Genomic DNA, 19,594 nt, shown 5'->3' on the forward strand with positions numbered 1-19,594 from the left:
TGTGGATCCAACAGTGTGAGTGTGCGCAATAGAGGCGCACCTGACTCCTCCTCTGTGACACCGCTGCCACGCACACATTACACTGGAAACTCAGAATGAAAGGAACTGAATGAAAGACTGACAACAGCTAAATTAGACCAGGTTGTATCCAACAGCACAACGGGTTTTTTATTTTTTTTTTTATTTTTATATAATATTAAATTTCTTCTGTTTTTCTGCGAGGTAGAAATCAATTGTCAAACTCTGAGATTGAAACGGTTCATTAAATCATCGTAAGGATAATTATGCTGAGTTCAAGTTGACGGAAAACTCGGGAACTTCAGTGCGGGAAACATACACATGACATCATCAGCTCTGAAAACCAACTTGGATGCCCGCGGTAACATTATCACATCAGTAGTCAATCATGTTAATATCAATGAAGCTCGAGATGACTAGCGCGCTAATTTCAATGATTACAAAAGTATTTGCAAAAGAAACGTTGGCAAAATCACTAAATATTAAACTTTGTTGAAAGGCGTTAAATAGCATTTGTAATGTTGCTGAGTTTCCCAGCAAAAAATCCGATGTTCATGTGTTTCAAATTATTTTTTTCACAGTTGAAGTGTCTAGTTTCCTACGTGTCCTGAACACAGCAATAATTTAGCATTACACAAGATGACATATGGATGTGAATAATAAGTTTATTAGGATGAAGATCAGTTTTCCTCAAGGGCAGTGGGAAACAAACTGCCAACTAGGCTATTACTTTACTTGAGGCGAGGGGTGTGTGTGTGTGTGTGTGTGTGTGTGTGTGTGTGTCCCAAATAACTGATTAATTCGTTATAAATTATAAATTTATGGGTCAATAGTTGGGTGTCACTCAGCACCTACTCAAAATGTAGATTCACATCTCTCAGTTCACGTGTATTTTTATAGTGCAGACACTTGGGGGCACTACTGTCATTGTATTTGTAGCAGTGTAGTGGAGACTGAGGCTCCTTCATTGGTGCCTCCATCAGTCAAAAGTGACCCAGCAGAGACCCCAGGCTTGTACTATGACGTAGGATTTGAGGTTATCGAGGTAACTTCAGGTTTAACTCTGGGTTTTCAGTCCTACGACACTGCGTGTGCTCTTTCTTTCATTTGTAGAAAAATACAACCACTCGCAACTCGCATGCAAAAGATTAAATACTTTTTCTTTTTCTGCACCAGATGCTTTGAGGATGGAAGACTGTATTGTAATCACGGATTGTGCATTTATGAGAGAACCCTACCGTTTTTAAGAATTCACATTTGTTATTCCTGCACCTCAGAACAGATTGGTGAACATTTGTGAACTTGCTGCACTCTCCTCTAAAGTTAGAAACCAAAGTGAGAAAGGCAGGGCCCACTGGGGGCAAGCTAACTGCCTGGGAGGGACAAAATACAAAATACATTAAACTGGTTTAATTTGCACTTGAACGTGATCATTTTACAGTAAGCTGTTGGCTTCTAGAAACCAGTAATCTTACTCTTATCTGGCCCTTTTCATTTATACCCATTCATTACTGGTTCTTCAATTGTTAATTTATCATTTTTGTGGACAGTTTATTTTTTAAATGCACGTGGAGCTGACTGAGAGATGGTCAGATGAAACAACCCTGTATCGTAGAAATAACGTTCCTATATCAATAAATTCAAGGAGCCAGGGCGAGATACACACACACACACACACACACACACACGCAAACATAAGCAGTGTGTGTGGTTAGAAGCAATTAGCAGATATGATTCATAAAATATAAACATGTTTCCCTTTAGCAGTATTTGCTTTATCACTGTACAGGAGCATTTTTCATCCATTTTTATTGGTTGGTATATTCATCAGTAAAAACTGATCATTTGATAGTTTGATTAAAACTTATTAATTACTTATATATTAACCCACTCACTCCAAGGATCACAAGTGTCCCCGCAGCATGAGGACATTTCCTGCCAGAACTAACTCATGTCAGAAAGCTCACTTATCTAAAAGGTCTATCTAAACAGCATTTGCTCCAAGTTACACATTAACACACATTATTTTTTTTTATCATGCCACCTAAACCAAAATCAATTAGCTTGATCCTAAATTCAAACTTACTGTACAATATGTTTTCTTATCTATGCAAAGTCCTGAAAGTCTTGGTGGAAAATCTGAGCTTGTGTGTTTCGCTTTTAATAGTTTCAGGCAAATGGCACCGAGTGGCACTAATATCCACAACTACAGCACACTTATAATTCAAACTCTTTCAACCTGCATGTGCTTGTGGACAATGCGTTTGTTGTCAGAACTGCTTCCTTGTTAAATTACAATAAAAGAGGAAATACATGAAGGATTTTCAGCTTCTCCATCCCATTAAAAGCTCCTGTAATGTCACACAGCACAAAAACTCACCAGCATCTAGAAACATTTTGCATTTTATTTCAAAATTGATCACCATACAACAAACATAGAAATAACGCATCACTTCCGTTGCTATTTTATAAGCGGCCTTTTGGCAACAACACTCACAATAGTGGTTCCTGTGCCCAACAGACCAGCCTTTGTTTCATTATCACAGTAAACGCAGTTATCACGTAATTCCTCATTGACTGGCCATGTGTCACAGGTAGTAGCACTGCTTGACATTGAAAACAATCTCTGGTTTGTGTAGTCTGTTTTGTAAAGTGTAGTTGTCTTAAGAAATATAGTATATGTTCATATACATCTATATATCTATTAGATAGATTTAAATGTAGTAAAAATAGATGTTATGTCATTCAGTAATTCTGATTGCACAAGATTGGACATTAACCGTCTTTGGTGATGAGGCATTTATGCAAGACAAAGGCACAGCCCTTCACTCCTCTAGAGGAGATACAGGAAGCGGAAAGGCTCCAGTGATTAAAATAATCCTTCTAAGGTCTTCGCAATTTGTAGTTAGGCACTCATTGATTTTACTCTGCAGAAAAGGATCATGGAGACGACCATGGCACATACCTGGGAAGAATATATGCATTAGAAAAATAAAAATTAAAAAAAGAAAAAGACAGAAATGCCATTTTATAATTTCTCTGATGAATTTCAGCCTATTCTTAAATGGGCCCTACAAAAGAAGAGAAGGAGAGATAAGGTCATACCTCCAGAGCTGCAATCCCCAGCGCCACTGCCACAATAACCACCGTGTTGTCGTCGATCAGCTTCTTGATCTTTGGGAAGCAACCAGTGATTGACTGAGGAAAATGAAGAACAGAGGTAGAAGAGTTAGTTATTCATTCAAAATGGTTTTGGATCTTGTTTTTGTTGGTTCTTCTACTTTCAGAGTCCGTACCGTGACACTGTCGGCCATTGCCTGAGTACATGAGGAGTTACCGCCCGGGCAGCACTGTGGTGGGTATTGCTCTTCATGACTCACATAATATGGAGAGTCTATGAAGTCGGAGGCGTTGTAGAATCCACAACATTTTAACTAATACGGACACAAAGAGAGTAAGAGTCACACAAAGTACTGGAGAAACAGTGTCAAAAAAGATCACATTTTGTAGTTTATGCAGTAGCATGATGTACCGAGCTCATCGTAGTGTTCCACAGTCCTGTGACGTCTGGATTACTCCCATAGTCTGACTTGATGTTCTGAACTGCTGCTTTGCCAAGCTTCTGGATCAACTCATCTGCCTGAAATACAAACATACACTAGCCTTTGCATCCGTGTACCAAAGGTTAACAGCTGTCGTGATAATCCAGCTACTAATATCCTCTGTGTGAAAATGTTCTTTAATAACTTACCAAGGGTCTGAAAACCAAGATCACAACTGCTCCCGCAACCTCCGCTATGAAGACCAGCAAGACTATGATAAAAAACTGTGGAAAACAGCAGAGTGTCATTCGTTTTATTGGAATGAGATTATTAAACCCAACATTTCCAATAGCTAATAAAAATTGTTTTAATTAACGTTACTGTAGAATATTGAAACTGTTCTTATGGTTTGTATGCACCAACAGTTGGTGCTTACGTGGGCTATTTGTAAGTTTTCTCTGCGGCCGAACGTCGAGAGCAGGTGGTGGTGATTGATAAGAGCTTCAGCCATTGTTGCGTTTATAAGACAAGATGTTATAATACTCCCTCTGAGCAGCGCTACGTCTTTAAGGTGGATCGCAGGCTGCGGTGAGTCGCTATCAGAAAGTGACGAGGCGGGCCGCGCTAACTGGTTAGCATGCTAACTTCAGTAGAAGAAAAGATGTGATAGAAACAAGAGGTAACGTTGGTGTTGGTTTCTACCACTGGAGACAGCTGTTGGTGAGTAAGGGAATGAAGTTTGATGCCGAACTCACAACGTTTCTTCCGTAAGTTAATGCTAACGTTGGCTATGTAGCAATAGCAAAACAACAACCAACTTAACTAAGCTTAACCGGCATTTCAAATATCAAAATCAGTGCTCACTTGTTAGAATTGAGAAGACTGCTTTTGTCTTCCTCTAATAGCTCCTTTAAAGGAACTGTTTCACATTTTGAAAAGTACACTTATTCTCCTTCTTGTTGACTGTGTCTCACTGTGTCTCATCTGTACGAAAACCAAAGAATAAAACAACACTTTTCTGTAGTTTAGACTCTAACTTATGCTCAAACCTTTTCTTTGACCCCTTATAAAGTAGCAGACATCAACCTACCAGCAGCAGCATACACTTGCTCTCTTTGACAGCTCCGCAGCAGCCTAGAAAGCCTATGATGACCAGCAGCGCTCCTATTGCAATCAACAGGTAGCCCACGTTGAGCACCTGACTGAGCTCTGACGGCGCGTTCTCAATTTTCCCAAGGAAGCCGAGGATGGAGCCGCTGTCCACCTTCACCCAGATCCCAACACCCAGGACGGCAGCACCCGCCAACTGATGGAGAGAGATGGGGAGAGTGGAGAAATGGGTAAAAGCTTCAAGATTGAAGCAGCAGTCCACTGATTTTGCATGTGAAGTTCAGTCAGACAGCTGAAGCAGAGAGAATATCTTCTTGCAAGCGTCATCAGTTCATTTCTGTGTCACAAAGATACCATGTTTCTTTGCACTTGCGCTTTTTTTTTTTTTGCACATTTTTTCATAATGCAAAAGTAAAAAGTGAAATGAATGAAAATGAAATAATTTTTGAATCATTTGTCATTAAACATGAAAACTTACAAAGATAATGCCATTGAAAACAAACATCATGACTTTGAGGAATCCAAAACACCCCATCTTTGCTTCTGATTGTTGAACCTATGAGGAAAAAAACCCAAAAAAAAACATCAGTCATGTGCTGCCTTTGGACACATGTAACAGTCACTTGTGTGTACAACATTAATCATCATGCTAATGTGTTGTCCTGCTTGTCACCAAGTCATTATGCACTGCCAATTAGGTGACGAATTAACAGTGGCACTGTTCTGTTTCCTCCTCCCTGTGAGGTGGGAGGCTGAGCGCCAGGGAGGGGAAAACACCTGCCACTTTCCCAGCTCGTCACCTTTTACCCTTTGAAAGCTTAATAACTTATCTCTCTCAAACACCGAGAGTGCCCCGCACCTTTCTTTGCCACTCCAAGGACATTTACAGGACACATATCACCTAACAAAGAACTTGGGTGAGGGTTTTGTGTGGTTTAGCATTAGGGAGGTGACGATTGAGGAAGTATGCCGCACTGTATTTTCTAGGAAGTGATTCATTGCAGAAATTAAATGATAAAAGGTATACCACCTTTTGCAAATGAGGAAATGAAGCAAATTTAGGAATTACAGATAGGTTGCTTCTTTTTGCAACTTTCCCTTTTTTTTTTCTCTCTTTAAATTGGTGCTACAGTATGCAATAAGCGTTATGCAGCATAATGAAAAAACAAGGACTCCAGTGTGTGAATTTGTATAGAAAACTCTGTGGTTGGCCAGCCGATCCATCACAGCCATTTCTCTGGGATGACAGTCAGGGAGGAGGTCGGACTTTACAACATCACATCTCTTTAACTACCTGTTTATCTGTCGACACAGAAAAACAGATTTGTTTAAATTTGTGTGTGTGTGCTCAGACAAACGCATAACATTAATCATTCTCAATAATTCTGACTCATTAAACACAGGCTCACAAATAACAGTATTTTATCTCTGAATCTTCTCCTCCCACCTCCCCCTTTTTACAGCCTCCACTCTTCTAGAGTCACTTCAAGACTGTCACTTTCAAATGTGTGTGTGTGTGTGTGTGTGTGTGTGTGTGTGTGTGTGTGTGTGTGTGTGTGTGTGTGTATGGACCTCCCAGAAGGGGAACAGTCTTCTTTGTGTGGCGTGACAAAACAGACAAATTGTTATCCCCAAGGACAATGACAGAGCAGAACCCTATTGTGTGTAGCAACAGGCTGCTTTCTAAAAAATGGGATCTCCCTCATGGTCTCTTCTCTCTATTATTTAATTAATGCCAACTATTCAACCACAGCCTCTATGGTTATTTTTTAATTCCTTAAAAACTTCACCAAATATGCGCTCAGACCAACATATCAAATTAACTTGTCAGTCGATTTAGCCCACTTACGCTGATACAGTAAAGCTGGTTGTCATCAAGTTAATCATATATTTGCGGGCCAAGATGTCCTCAGGAAAAAACAGCCGTTGCCTTGACTCCCACAAACTCCCTCTATCATTTCACTCCTCTGTGCTTTTCCTACTTCCTCATGGTCAATGATTGCACTCTGACACAGAGAACTCAGCCTGGTGATGTATTAACAAGCCAGAGTCACATGCAAATCTCAGAGTGAGCCAGTGTGCACAGGCAACATCTCTTTTTCTATATATCGTGCAGCACATATAGGAAAAAGGGGAAAGCTCTTGCCTGAATGTGACCTACTTAACGCCACATGTGTGAAATTTATCAGCAGATACATGATCTACATTTGTTGGTCTTGGATCGACAAAAGCTCTGAATTGTCTCAGACTGTCCAACTTCCATCAAAAACAGAGCGGACGAGATGAATCTCAAAGGACGCCTTTGAGAGGAATAATTCGAGGCAGGTCTCAGGGGACAAAGGATCATTGTTGGATGGATCCCTCCTTACATTGGTACGGCACTTGAAAAAATAAGCAAAGGACCTAAAACTCGCATGAAGAAGCAAACATTGAACTTTAAAAAACACAGTTCGTCTCAGTTGAGTCATTATTACCTTTCACAGGAGAAATCCAAGGATGTGCTCTGAGGCTGGGCCACTGCTCAGCGTCTTTACCTTCACTGTGGTGATGGAAGCTGTTCCTGTGGGAGCGGACTGACTGTGAGATAACAGGAGCACAGGAGTGTATTATTCTTCTGCCCTCTGAAAATGACCCACAATACGCTCTCTGTCTGCCGCTTCCTGTGGATCTGTCACTCTGGTTGATATGAAAGAGCTTCTAAGTGACTTTTTCTGCTGCTTTCTGCTCTTATTTTAAGAGTCCCAGCTGGTTATAAGTACTGGAAAGGGAGGAGGGGAGGAGGGGAGCAGGTGGGCGTGACCAAAGCGGCTGAGTAATAACACACATCACCATGGAGTCAGGCTGGTTGCTCCTGAGGGAGGGAGGGGAACAGAGAGAGAGCTCACCTATGTGCAGCAACACCAACGAGCACGTGTGTCTCTGTTTGAAGGTGTTATTTTGAAGACAGTTTGTAGATATGACAAAATAATGTGACCATTTTTAATTAATATTAACAGACCTCTTACAAGCTTTTCCTTCCTCAGCATATACTGAAAAAGTTGTGTATTAATAGATGGATGATTATCTATATCTATATCTATGGAATGCCAGCTATACGTTTCCATTGGTTGTTTGGTCTTTTGCACAACGCTGTCTCAGGGGTTCCACAAGGGTCAGTCTTAGGACCACTGCTTCTTATTCATAAATGGTTCCAATTGGCAACATTTAAGTTGCATACATTTTTTTTTTTTTTTTTACATCAACAGCGGATCAAATGACAATGTAAGATATGAAAAGTGTGGTGTCTTTTAGCTCATGGTCACTTCTGGTTTTAAAGCCATCACCATATCCTTTACCATTATTGCGCTCTCAGTGTCTACACTTTTCTGAGCAATCAAAGCACTCACAAAAAAATTTGGAGAATGCAATTCATGGTCAAAAGTCACCTGCTGAAGCAGATGATAAATAAAACAATAAAAAAGCTCCGGGTACAAGCTACTAAATGGACCTTGTGAGATTGTTTTCTCAACTACTGTTTCCAAGGTCAGGAATGAAGTTTCAGTTTCAATTGGATAAAATATCTTACAGCTCTAAATATAGCGCTAAAATAACCCTTATCAAAGTAAACACTCACAGTGATATAATAACCAGTGGCTCAATGGGAACTTCTATTTTAGTTTCTCTTGACCTTACTCCTTTAATACGGTTGATTATGCTATTCTGATTAAATATGCTACACTGGTCAATCCTAGGACCACTGCCTTTGAATCTCTACATGCTCTTGCATGACAAAATTAAAAGATTAAAACACAAAACTATAATACATATGCAGGCGACACAATACATAACATTTCTCATGGACTCTGATCCTATTAATAATATATAACTAAAGCAGTTTTGTATCACTTGATAAACAAACTAAAAGTCAATTAATTAAATTTTATTTCAAATTAAATTTTGTATCACAAGTTGTTTCTGGCCACAGTGGGTGGGGACACTCCCGCCATCTGAACCGAGAGCAACATGACCACTCAAGCTGCACTGGTCCAGTGTGAGTGTTTTTCCATTGCATGACATTTTAAAAGAAGTTGTTTGCGTTGATGACGTGGTGCAGGTGTGCTGATTTAAACAAACCACAGAACAGTAGAGTACTCTCTTTGAAAATTACACTGACAAATAATAGGAAGGTTCCAGCGCATTCAAAATACAGTCCTCACATGTACATGCAAAGCGGAACCTGAAACTCCAAAATTCAAATTCGCCGGCTTCCAATGTAATTCAGCTTTATCCTATATGTTTGACCTTATCACTGACTCTGATCCATTCAGACTTAAGCAAGTTAAGAGTTGTTTGTTTTCTAAGGTGTGTATTTGTATGTGGTTTGTGTCTTGTGTTAGATTCATGGTATGTCAGTGTCTATTGGAGAATGGCTTTTCTTGCAGTTTCTCTTTTCTTTTGTTGCTGTTTGTAATTCCTTGTAGCTCAATGCTCCTCAGACATTTTACAGTGTGATATTTCCTTAACTACTAAACGTCACAATCCCGAGAGTGACAGATGTGGAAGACTGACTCATCTGCAAAAAGAAAGTAGGAGGCTGTGGCCTATATGAAGAATGAGTCTTATGAGTGTGTTGCCCCGAGCTAAACCTTCTATTTACGCAAACATCCAGAAACCAGTTACATGTCCAACGTTCAGCAGACTGAAAATGGTCCAGTATTTATGAAGTCATTTTATGACCAGGTGTCAACACTTATGCTTTTCATGCCCTTTCTTACTTTTAATGCACACCCCCACTTCATCACAAATGCACACACACACACACACACACACCTTAGAGTGCATTATGCAAGACGCAAGAACACGTTGCATGTTATTAATCATTTGTGTCGCACAAATGTCTTTCAGAAAAAGAAAAGTAGAATACAAGTACGAGTCATATTCATATATTTTAGTGATTCATCATTTAACAAAACTGACAGAAGACAGAAAAAGTGCATTTACTTAGAGACTAAAATACAGACAGAACACAAGAAAGGGACATGAGAGGACAGAGGTGAATTTTCCTGAGATTGTCACGTTAAACTCACAGGATTTTGTCATTGGTACCTGTGAGTAAGGACGCTGGGATGATGAAAACAGATGATAGGAAAATGTAAGATCAATACTGCTCTGCTGGCCCACACAACAGCTGCTCAAATTTGAATGACTGAAATGAAAGAACCTCTATTTGTGACACTACGAGAAGTGGTGCCAATTTCACAGCGTTAAATTTATTTTTATTTTTCTAATAGATTTAACACATATACTGTATGTACTGTTATAGTCATATATTTACCCTCCACACTAGTTGGCATCAATAATCTTTTTTTGGTGGTGTTTTAATGGACTGAGCAATTATATTTAACCCATACTTAATCTTTAAAGGACCATACCAGTGTTTTGCAACGTGTCTAGAAAATCTTCCTTTAATGGAAAATATTTTGTATCAAACTTTTAATTGACCGTTCACTAAACCCCAACCCCCATCCCCACCCCCTGCAGCGCCTGTGTTAGGTATATATACTCTTTACCATGGTAGTGGTGACAGATTTACCGCTCGAAATGTGTAGTAATATCAGAACATTTTTTTGTGGATTGTTGATTTCAGACAGAGGTAGAAAAAAAAGCAAGCTTCTCATCCTAGCTGACAGCCGTTGATTTTATCAGCTCAAACGAACTAGCTAATTAAGCTAGGTGACATAAGCTCCATGAGCTGCTGAAAACGCCGTCTCCCAGTCGACTTTGTGACGCTTCAAACTGACTCATTTTAACACAAGAAAGCTGTAAAAAGGGTCATTTGAACTTGGTGGCTAACATACATGAAAGGACCGAGGCTAAAGCTGCAAGTCTCAGGCAAAAAGTCAGTATCCTCATCAGCTGATGATCCACGTGGAAGACACGGTAATAAAGAAACAGCATTGTTCTTATATTGCAGTTAAAAGCTCCTAGTATTTAAAGTATAATAAGGAAAAATGTACCATTAGACTGTTATTTTTTCCTAACGCAACGTTAGCTGCTTAGCTTACACACTCAGACAAGCAAGACAGAGGCTACATTTTTATTATACTTTGAAACACCATGTTTTACTTTTAATATTATAGAGAGAAACGGCTTTTCTGACGAGGATTAACCAAGGTGTTTAGAGAACATATCACCATCTCAGTTATGATTGGCTACAGTTGCTGGAATGTAATGTAAACTTTTGTTAGCAGGACAGCGCCGCTAACATTAGCCCAACTTTGAGAGCATCCTGGATCAACTCCCAAACAGTGGGGGAAGTTTAAACAGGGGTTGTGCTGGTTGTGAATGGAGCTTTTTTTAACTTGTAACCTGTAACCTGTAACCCCACAATAATGTAGTAGTGAAATGTTGCTGCCCTTGTAAACAACAACGGGCCACTATTGTAGATAGTAAGCTAGTTAGCCAGCCATGCTAACTCTTGTAGCTTACGTTAAAACAGAAAAACACATAATTGAATGCATTCCTTACACTTTTGCTCTTGTGATTTTGGTTTTTGAAAGGGTAAAAAAAAAAATCCAATGCTTGACATAGCTGCTGAGCCTAGTTATGGTTGTTTAACTAGGACTGGGTGATCACTGTTTAGGGAAAGGGGTCCAGTGAATGGTCAGTTGGACATCATTAATCAACAGTGGATTAAGCTTTTCTTTCCTGCTGTGTCCTGCACAGCTGTTAGAGAGGCTCACTTTGCATTTACCTACTGCTTGTGTTTTCACAGGTGATGCTCACATCATCCTGGACATGAGAAGCAAAGGAAATTGTTTCTCTTCACTGGAAGTCTTCCTTTGGTTTTCGAAGGCCGACCTGTTTAGCTCCTATCAGCAGCGCTGGAGTGCCTCAGGTTGCCTGCTTGTCTGGGTGGCTCTTTAGCTTGTGGAATTTAACACTGTCCAGCTTCTCAAACCTCTTGTCGCAGAACTCACAGGTGAAGTTGTAGTGGGCCTCTGGAGTGTGCTTCTTCATGTGCCAGTTCAGGGATGCACGCTGGCGACACTGGTAGCCACAAATTTCACATCTGACAGATGACGCAGGTGAGAGGACGAGACGGACGGAACAGGGAAGAAAACAGGAGTGATTATGGGCCTCTTCTTACAAACTCTAACTGTGTAACAACAAGAAATGTTTTCAGCATTATTAACTTACTGGAGCGGTGTTTCTCCTGTGTGGGTCCGCCTGTGAACCTCCAGGTGATTCTTACGCTTAAATGATTTTCCACATGTCTCACAGATGAAATCTCTTACCCCTGTAAAAAAAAAAAAAAAGAAAAAAGATCCAGTTACATTTGGAGGTTTATGAAGATGAGACTCTGACATGACAAGCGTGTTTTTGTGCGCCCACCTGAATGGATGATCATATGGCGATGCAGGTGGTTCGACAGGTAGAACTTTTTACCGCAGCCTGGATGGGGACAAACCTTGGTCCTCCCTTTCCTGTGAACTAGGTTCACGTGATTCTACAGATAAGGGAAAAAAAAAGGTTATTTCATTCTTCTGCTAAACAAACTGAAGCATGAAATATGAATGAAAGCTGTTGTAGTACCTGAAAGCTGCTAATAGCTACGTAGACTTGACTGCAGCCCTCGTATGGACAGTGGAACATCTTGAGCATCCCATCGGCCTCAATGACTGGGCCTCGTCTGTTCCTCTTTGACCTGACGCTGCGAAAACAGACAGTGTGGAGTAGACTACAACAAGAGGACAATAACTGGTGGTGGATTAATAACCTCTGCAGAGCTCCTAACCCTCAAATCCTTCCTTGTCAATCTGTCTGGAAGTCACTTCACCATTTAGAGAATGTGTGCCACAAACCTGCTCAGACTCCTCTGCAGTTCTCTGTCACCACTCAGCTCCAGAGCGTCAACAGTGGGCTGCAGCAGCTGTTTGTCACTCAACCCTGCAGAGAAACGGTGTGAAAACCCGATTTATAAAATCACTCAGCTGAATCTAAATGTCTCCTGACTTGAGCACTGGCAGCTTGACGACTTTCATATCACTTTCACTATAATCAACATCTTTATTCTTAAGGGTGCTGAGCCTTGAGGGGAAAATATGTGCTATAAATAAAGGATTTCAGGTCTCAATTGTTGCCGTATATACGATCAATGCTGAAAACTTGACCCTTTAATTTGTCTCAGGTTATTTTTTAGAACGGTTCTGAACACAATTTGCATTAGCCAGTTTTCCCTTCAAATTTAGCACAAAATTTTACTGAAATCCCCCCAAAAAAATCATCAAAAGAAAATATTATATTAATGTGTGTTTCCAACCATTACTGTTACGTGAATATTAGGAGTTGAGTGGGTCAAGATAAACAGCTGGTGGCCCTAATTCTCCAGTTGGGAGTCATTAAATCATCATCGTCATCGCAGGAGAAGAGGGCGCCACTAGGTGACGTGATTAAAAGAGCGCCAGTCAAAGCTCAAACGATGTCGACTACATGACAGAAAAGTGACATTTCTGTTTGTTTCGTGTATTAATGTGAGGAAGGTTACAGTCTCATCAATCCACGTAGATATGACGTTTTCATCTGGTTCTATTTTTAGTCTCTGACACCCACTGGAGCCTCTGAGTGGATCGACCTTTTCACAGCCAAATAATTCAATGATATTTTTTGTTTAATTCGACTTCGCTCACCTAGCCTCGGTCTTGTCAGGTAGCTCCTTTACATTCAAACCAGTGTCTCTGCCACAACTAATGCTGGTTTTAGTGAGGATCAGGATATGATATGGAACATAAGAAACCTGGTCATTCATACTCCTGTGTGAATATTACATTATTCAGCTTTCTGAGTGTCTATCCGTTGTTTTTGAACTGAGGTGCAGCTATTATCAGCATCTCCCTATCATTTATAAATGTCTATAAAGTTTTATGATCCAATATTTATTTTACTCTGTTTGTATAATGCAGCTTACAGTACAGACATATAGCTATTAAAGCTATTTAGGTATATTTGAATAGTGCTGAAAAGTGTTGCATTACGGAAATATAACCTGCCACATTGCTTCCTTTAATGGTTTCATATCATGCTTTTACAGTGTCATGTAGTATTTGCATATTGGATGTTCCTGTAAATCTGCTGTTGCTGGAAGGTCTACACAGACTCTTTTACCAACAGCAGCAGAGTAGATAGATAGATAGATAGATAGATAGATAGATAGATATTTTAGCAAACATCTGGCTTCATAACCAAAATTGAGGCTATGTTAATTAAAAAAATGCCTGGACTGGTCCTGAGCTGGTGGATCCTTTAACGTTAATGTCAGTGTGTAGAACATCACAACCTCTACCTCTGTATTACTTGTTCAGCTGATGAGGCGCTGTGTGGCTTGAGTGGAGTGCACACCTGGGCACAGTATCCTGGTTATGAGTCTTATTACAGTTCAGATCAATTGACAGGATGTTTGCACAGAACATGAATGACCACCTGCTTATTCAAGTCTATCCATAGATGATTCTTACGCAGTGCTGTCGGCAAATGAGCGTGGCAGCCAGTAGTTTCAAATGATAGTATAGAAACATTCAGACACTACATCCACATTCACAGTCCAGCCCGCACCCCCGCACCCAGATTCCCTTTCAACGTACCTGTCATGGAGTCTTCATCCTCTGCTGTTCTGATTTTTGAGTCACACGAGCACACCTGGTTGTAGGTGACGCCCCCGATGACAGTGCAGGTGACTTCCTCCACGTTTCCGCCGCCCATATTGAGCTGGATGCCCTCTGACGCCAGGGCCTCATAGCTGGGGCCGGTAATGATGATTAACTGCGGACGACAAGAGAATGGAAAAAACAATAGTAACTTTTGAGGAAAAGCGAAAGCACATTCCTTTAGTGTGTACTACTTAAACATCTCTACAAGATACTCATTCACCTACCTGCGAGCCTTCCAACGCCGTCCTCTGGTCAGGGATCTCACAGCTGGTCACTACCGTCTGCAGAGTCTGAGGGTCAAACAGCTCACCCTGCTCTTGTACGTGTATGGGTGGGGGGACCGACAGCTGCGGCTGAGCGCCCAGTTGGACGGAGCCACTCAAGCTCTGTGACAGCACCGAGTCCTCATCCGTCTTCTCCAGTTTATCGGCTAAGGATGCCGCCACGGTAACGCAATCGTAACCATGTGGTAAAGTCCTGATTTCTTCTTCTCCGAGTCTCTCTCCTCCTCCTTCCCCTTCGTCTCCGCCTCGCCTCAGATCCTCAGCCTCCTCTTCTGAGGGGATGGAGTGAAACGCCGCAGCAGGGGAGCCCTGCTGTCGCTCCATGACCATCTCCATCTCCCACACGGGCTGCCCTGTCAGTGGGACGTCCTTGGAAGAAGCCTCTATACTGGGTTGGTGGTTTAGAGCTGCGGCCTCTTCGATCGGGCTCATGGTTGTATGTTGTACCTCAGAAACATCCACATTTTCTCCCACGTCTACAGAAAGATGAAAAAAAAAAAATATATATATATGTTGATCATCAAGGAATTCAGGATTCCCCAGCTGCTGGTAAACATTTAACTACTTATGATATCAACAACAAAACTACAAACCCTACATGACGAGTCAAAGAACAAAATTACACAGTGATCACCTTTGAATTGTTTGTGAGCCTCTTTTCTTCTCCTCCTGCTCGCTTCGCCTTTAGCCACCAGCAAGTCTGTATTTGCAGCATTCTCCTCTCCGTTCACTCCGTCCTCCTGTTCAGAGTCACTTGCCTCCCTCAGTGGCGAGAAAAGGTATTGCACAAATGAGTGGTTGGAGTCACACTGCCAGATAGCAGCGGTGGAGAAGTTGGGCTGGGGCTCCAGGGCCTTGAGCTGTGGCTCGTGAGGGCAGGAGCGCGAGTGCTCCTGGTACCAACACACGAGGCTCTGGAGGCTGGACACACGGTCCCTCCTGCCTGGGAAACAAGGAAAGTTGACAGATGAGTGGAGAAGTGGATTTCAAGAGGATTTGGTCAATTCAGAATCTACATGTAAATCCCGCTCTTTAGATTTCAATGCCTTGTTGATTCCTTGACTGAAAAAATATTAATACAAATAGCAAATCAACATTATGAGATACTGAGACAATTAAATAAGAAATAAGACATAATTAATGAAATCATATCAAGTCAGAACTTTGACTTCATGGGTGAAAATCAGATATTAAGCTTTACCCATCAGTTCTGCTGATTAATAACTATAAGCTTTTCATATTCTCTGTTAAAAGTTTGGTTATAAGTTGTCTGAAAGTGGGGAATCATAATTTTTACATTGCGTCTTCAAAAATCCAAATATATTTGATTCACTGTCATATAAGAAAAAAACCTCCTATTTCAGAACTTGGTAATGTTTGTCATCAGTCCCTGAAAAACTCAAGTCAATGAATCATAGAGTATTAAAATATTTGCAGATTTATTTTCTTCCAGTTGACTAATCGATCAATCAATCAATCAATTAATCAATCAATCAATCATCTAAAGCTACAATTCCAATTCCAGGGGGATGAGTCAAGAGTTTGACTTCAAATTTGTCAAATGATGAGATAGAAGTTATTATTTCTGACTGAAATTTCAGTCTGTAGAGGATGAGGTTGCCCTGATGAAATCAGTTCACCACTTGCATCCACTTTCCACATCACATGAGCAAAAAGCAGAAGAGCAAATCTCAGACTGAGCATTGTCAATAACAGATTTGTCTGACTTAACAAATCTAATTAACTCGGCTACTTAAAAAATATTTGAAGAATAATCTTTCACACACCTTCCAAACCTGTGTGACTGATTTGGGAAATATCCTCCTTCTGTTAATGGCAACACTCACCTTTTTTCTGCTTTGCTGAGACTTCAGGGGCAATCTTCTTCCTGCAATGCAGAATAGCATCATTTTCAAGAGTTACGTAGAATAAAACAATGAAGCTGCCAGCAGCAGTGATTGACAGAATGGAGGCAGCAGTAGCTTATAATATTACAGCAGACCGCCCTGATAAAAGACAAAAACGTGCAATTTCAGGTAGCTAATGTCAGCGTGTGGAAATAAAGTGGCCACGGCCATGCCTACCCGCAGTATTTCTGCTGGTATTTTTCTCCATATGTGGAGTTGAGCAGGATCAGGTACTCTGCCAGTCCAGCATCACTCAGGCTGGTCCGTCTGCGGAGCTCACTCCACAGCTTGTGCGACTCTCCCAGGTACACCCTCCTCACATCGTACTTCTTTCGGGATTCAAGTCGCCTCTGAGCTCGGTCGGTGTCTGTGAGCCTGGGTCGTCCTCTGCAGCGCCTCAAAACACCTTTCCCTTGGTCCCCAGCTTGGTCAGTGTCCAGGGGAACCTCCAACTCTGCCAGGCTATGCGCCATCTTGGCTGTTAACAGCTGATGTTGTGATTACCCGACTTTCCGGAAGTTGCATAGACCTCACAGGAAGCACCGATAGAGGCGCCTTTTGTAGCTTGCGTCCCACAGCACGGGCTTTTAAACGTTGCTAAAAAGATTTACACAGTCGTAAACAACATGAATGCATATCTGTTAAAAAATACTGACAGAAACGTCCTCCCTGCTCGCAGAAGAACCGCGGCGGAACGGTACAATAAACGGAACTCTTTTCTCACGGACCGCACCAGCATGAACACCGATGTGCAACATGTAAACAGACGCGGGAAAGTTAAGCGTTACCAGTGACATAACTTAATAAGAGGTGTATAGTATCTAAACAATAGACATGACAGACATTTTAACGCTTGTGTTTAAGACGTTTAAGTCACAAACGGATCTAAAGATGGACCTCACAGTCAGTCCTCCGCCTCCGACAACCTGCGGCGCCCTGGTGGTCGGAGACCACAGCGTCAGCCGGTCCGTGCTGCTGCTGGCGGCCGTGACGGCAGCCTCACAGATGGGGATGAGAGTGATGTTCTTCACCCAAACACAAATTCAAAGTCTCCCAGCGTCTCTGCAGAAATGTGTCCCGAGCCTGAGCCCGGAGAGTCTAAAGGTAGAAGTCACTTTGCTCTGTCTCCACTCGTGTGTTTGACATACTTTCTCTAAAAGTTGTAAACTATAGAGGACTTTTAAGTTGCAACTAATTTATTAATGCGTAATCAATCATTTACTAATACGTTACAGATCATTAAACCATTTAGAAACCAGCTTTTGGGTTGCCAGGTAACCAGAGATGTGGTTAAAAGCTCCAGTAAAAACTAGAAGGCGGACCTTGCTGTCTATTCAGATTAATTCCTTGTTGTGTAACTGTAACTAACAACTTTCAGTCTACAAAATATTAAAAAATGGTGAAAAATGCTATCTTGACCCACTGACGTTCTGTCTGTCAATTTAGTTTCTTTTTCTGTTTCTTTTTTCTTTATTTAAGAAAATCAAGTTTTCCTATCCCAGGACAGTGGAGGAGCTCCTCCTGCAGATTGCCAGCCTTCACGAGTCCACCAACACGTCTCCCACGCCACCCTCACTGATCATAGTCGACAGGTTGGAGAGCTTCCTGTCTGATTCTACAGGTGGTAGCCACAGTGGATTTCACCCAGGAGAGCAGTCGTGTGCCGCCCACCTGTCTGCGCTGCTGTGTGACACTGCTGCCTTTCTCACTCAAGTCCTGGAGCAGCGTTCCTCGATCTCGGGCCCCTGCCGTGTCATCGCCTCTTTCCAGTCTGAAGTAGACCCCGGACAAGCTGGCGGGGAGCCCTCTGCCACAGATCCCATCCTTGATATCCTTGATCGCTATTTCCAGGTACGCTGCACTCTGGACCAAGACAGAGGATATGAAGCTGCGGCAGCTGGACTACAGCAGCTGTGGCACATTTATCTTTCTGGGAGAGGCATCACAGAGGCCTCTTCTGCCAAAGACGGGGAGGAAAGGCTAGATGTAGCCCAGGAGTGGCAGTTGCTGATTTTTCCTGATGGTTTAATGGAGTTTAAGTTGGTTTGAAAATGTCTGTATCAAAGACTTAAACAGTGGGCATTGATAAAAGCCAATCTGTTGACTTGGAGAGGAGTAGTGTTTATTTTCAGCACCACTTGGCTTGAAATTTCGGCGCTTGGGAGTTTTCAGTGATGATGAGATGTACTACAGTATAACAGGCCATGGTCACTATTACACTCCATCTTCCAAGTAAATCATATCTTCTTTTATGCGTTTCCAGTCATTTAATACAGCACTTGTCTTTGCTTTGACTGCCGTTCCTTCTTGAATACATTGTCATGTAATCTGCTGTTCAACCTCTTTGATATTATTTAACCCACACCACAATATTTGTAGATGTAAAACATTTAATGAGTTTAGATGACATAAAGGTTTGTCAGACATATTAATCAAATCTTACACAATGAAAAAATGTATATACAATACTGGAGAATTTAGCATGTGTGAGACACTGAACTTACGCGGCTGATATCACAGTGAAAGTATTTTACACATCAGAAGAAATATAGAAAATACTTATTTTGAAAAAAAAAACAAGTAAATAAGTAAAAAATATTAATCCTTAAAAGGAGATATTCTCAAACTGAGTGTGACAAAGACAACACCCTCTCTTAAAATATGTTGCATATTAGTAAAATATTAAATATCAAACAACAAATAATTAAAAATAACATTTTGTTTTTTATTGTATTTGATAAATCATGAATTGCTGTTGTGAAATAAATTTAACAATTTGTAAGAGAGTAAGTTTTGAGCTTTAAACCTTTGTCTCCTTTAGGTGTCACACTGTGCTATAACTTTTTTTTCAATTTCAGTTACAACATATTTACTTAAGACACAAAAGCAAACAAGCATAAAAAAACATGGAAATTATTCAGTTTGATTTGAAAACGGCAATGAATTTAAATGTTTTGAATAGACATGTCGTGTGTGCTCTGCTCTTTAGATGGCAGTAATGACTAAAAGCAAACATGACAAGAGAGAGACTAAACTAACGACTACAG

The 19,594-nt window shown here is 41.0% G+C and overlaps 3 protein-coding genes across 4 annotated transcripts; 1 reads left to right on the top strand and 2 right to left on the bottom strand.

Annotated features, from left to right (window-relative positions):
- Positions 1 to 2,403: 2,403 nt before the first annotated feature.
- LOC111223708 (tetraspanin-1-like) lies at positions 2,404 to 7,413 on the bottom strand. The gene is made up of 8 exons (XM_022747948.1): positions 7,145 to 7,413; positions 5,149 to 5,226; positions 4,651 to 4,866; positions 3,770 to 3,844; positions 3,551 to 3,658; positions 3,315 to 3,452; positions 3,124 to 3,216; positions 2,404 to 2,983 (listed from the first exon to the last, which is right to left on the bottom strand). Exons 2-8 carry the CDS (start codon positions 5,203 to 5,205, stop codon positions 2,924 to 2,926), a joined length of 747 nt encoding a protein of 248 aa, XP_022603669.1. The 5' UTR covers positions 5,206 to 5,226; positions 7,145 to 7,413; the 3' UTR covers positions 2,404 to 2,923.
- A 2,783-nt stretch (positions 7,414 to 10,196) lies between these two features.
- On the bottom strand, positions 10,197 to 17,020 carry LOC111223727 (zinc finger protein 653-like). Of its 2 annotated transcripts, none has more exons than XM_022747976.1 (10): positions 16,725 to 17,020; positions 16,488 to 16,528; positions 15,275 to 15,583; positions 14,581 to 15,116; positions 14,291 to 14,468; positions 12,515 to 12,599; positions 12,246 to 12,363; positions 12,045 to 12,159; positions 11,850 to 11,949; positions 10,197 to 11,721 (listed from the first exon to the last, which is right to left on the bottom strand). In XM_022747976.1, exons 1-10 carry the CDS (start codon positions 17,018 to 17,020, stop codon positions 11,544 to 11,546), a joined length of 1,956 nt encoding a protein of 651 aa, XP_022603697.1. In that variant the 3' UTR covers positions 10,197 to 11,543. The 2 variants fall into 2 exon arrangements, with proteins under 2 accessions (XP_022603697.1, XP_022603696.1); XM_022747975.1 differs by having other exon boundaries at positions 12,246 to 12,390.
- A 304-nt stretch (positions 17,021 to 17,324) lies between these two features.
- LOC111223702 (ATPase SWSAP1-like) lies at positions 17,325 to 19,128 on the top strand. Its single transcript, XM_022747941.1, has 2 exons — positions 17,325 to 17,651; positions 18,027 to 19,128. The coding sequence occupies exons 1-2, from the start codon at positions 17,382 to 17,384 to the stop codon at positions 18,594 to 18,596; spliced, it is 840 nt and encodes a 279-aa protein (XP_022603662.1). The 5' UTR covers positions 17,325 to 17,381; the 3' UTR covers positions 18,597 to 19,128.
- The last annotated feature ends 466 nt before the right edge of the window (positions 19,129 to 19,594 follow it).

This window comes from Seriola dumerili, unplaced genomic scaffold (genome assembly GCF_002260705.1).
Source record: "Seriola dumerili isolate Sdu_G_001 unplaced genomic scaffold, Sdu_1.0 BDQW01000113.1, whole genome shotgun sequence".
NCBI lineage: Eukaryota > Metazoa > Chordata > Actinopteri > Carangiformes > Carangidae > Seriola > Seriola dumerili.

Excerpts from the sequence above, each read along its gene's own strand:
- LOC111223727 (XM_022747975.1), bottom strand. The coding sequence starts at position 17,020 with ATGGCGCATAGCCTGGCAGAGTTGGAGGTTCCCCTGGACACTGACCAA. Across the intron at positions 15,117-15,274 it reads GGCTCACAAACAATTCAAAG|ACGTGGGAGAAAATGTGGAT; the intron begins GTGATCACTGTG and ends ATCTTTCTGTAG. Across the intron at positions 12,391-12,514 it reads CTGCAGAGGAGTCTGAGCAG|TCTACTCCACACTGTCTGTT; the intron begins GTTTGTGGCACA and ends CTCTTGTTGTAG.
- LOC111223702 (XM_022747941.1), top strand. The coding sequence starts at position 17,382 with ATGACAGACATTTTAACGCTTGTGTTTAAGACGTTTAAGTCACAAACG. Across the intron at positions 17,652-18,026 it reads TGAGCCCGGAGAGTCTAAAG|AAAATCAAGTTTTCCTATCC; the intron begins GTAGAAGTCACT and ends TCTTTATTTAAG.
- LOC111223708 (XM_022747948.1), bottom strand. The coding sequence starts at position 5,205 with ATGGGGTGTTTTGGATTCCTCAAAGTCATGATGTTTGTTTTCAATGGC. Across the intron at positions 4,867-5,148 it reads TTTTCAATGGCATTATCTTT|TTGGCGGGTGCTGCCGTCCT; the intron begins GTAAGTTTTCAT and ends TCTCTCCATCAG. Across the intron at positions 3,217-3,314 it reads CAATGGCCGACAGTGTCACG|TCAATCACTGGTTGCTTCCC; the intron begins GTACGGACTCTG and ends CATTTTCCTCAG.